This window comes from Galeopterus variegatus, unplaced genomic scaffold, assembly GCF_000696425.1.
Source record: "Galeopterus variegatus unplaced genomic scaffold, G_variegatus-3.0.2 Scaffold54660, whole genome shotgun sequence".
In the NCBI taxonomy this organism is placed as follows: domain Eukaryota; kingdom Metazoa; phylum Chordata; class Mammalia; order Dermoptera; family Cynocephalidae; genus Galeopterus; species Galeopterus variegatus.
Window position 1 is genome coordinate 1 of NW_007780771.1, and position 568 is coordinate 568.

General features: G+C 33.1%; 1 protein-coding gene across 1 annotated transcript in view; it reads right to left on the reverse strand.

Annotated features, from left to right (window-relative positions):
- Positions 1-94: 94 nt before the first annotated feature.
- The window catches only part of LOC103584415 (zinc finger CCCH domain-containing protein 7A-like), a gene marked incomplete at both ends in the record, with an annotated part of 2959 nt that continues 2485 nt past the window's right edge, over positions 95-568 (reverse strand). The window contains one exon of the mRNA XM_008565433.1: positions 95-404. Coding sequence (XP_008563655.1) covers positions 95-404 — 310 coding nt within the window. The remainder of the gene's footprint in view (positions 405-568) is intronic.

Below are 568 nucleotides of genomic sequence, written 5' to 3' on the forward strand. Positions count from 1 at the left end.
GAAACCCAAAGTTCAGCCTATAAGCAATACTGAAAGTATCTAGCAGGTCATATTAACCCTACTTTCAGAAGAAAGGAATAACACTGAAACTTACTATAACAGTTTCATCCGTCTCAGGTGCAGAATCAAGGAGGTCATCTATTTCATCTCCAAGGACCATATCTCCATCATCTAAAAAAGTTTCTGGCATAGTAAAGGGGATCTTTCCTCCATTTGCCAACATTGCAGAGGGCAGAGCACTCTCTTCCACTTGCAGTGACAAGACAGAAGTTAAGGGTACAATAGGAACTGAGGCCAGCTCACTTCCAACATCATGAGCAAAACTGGATGCAGGTAAAGAAATAATAGGAACTGCTTCTTGCCTTGGAGTCAGTAAATCTGTAAAATGGATGGAAATGAACTCACTCACTTTTACTGTACTTATATATCAGTAGTGTTAATAGTCAATAATAGAGAAAATAAAGAGCTAGGTAAAAATAGAAGGCAATTATAAAAATAAATATATATATATATAATATATAAATATATATAATATATATTAAATATATATAAATATATATATAATATT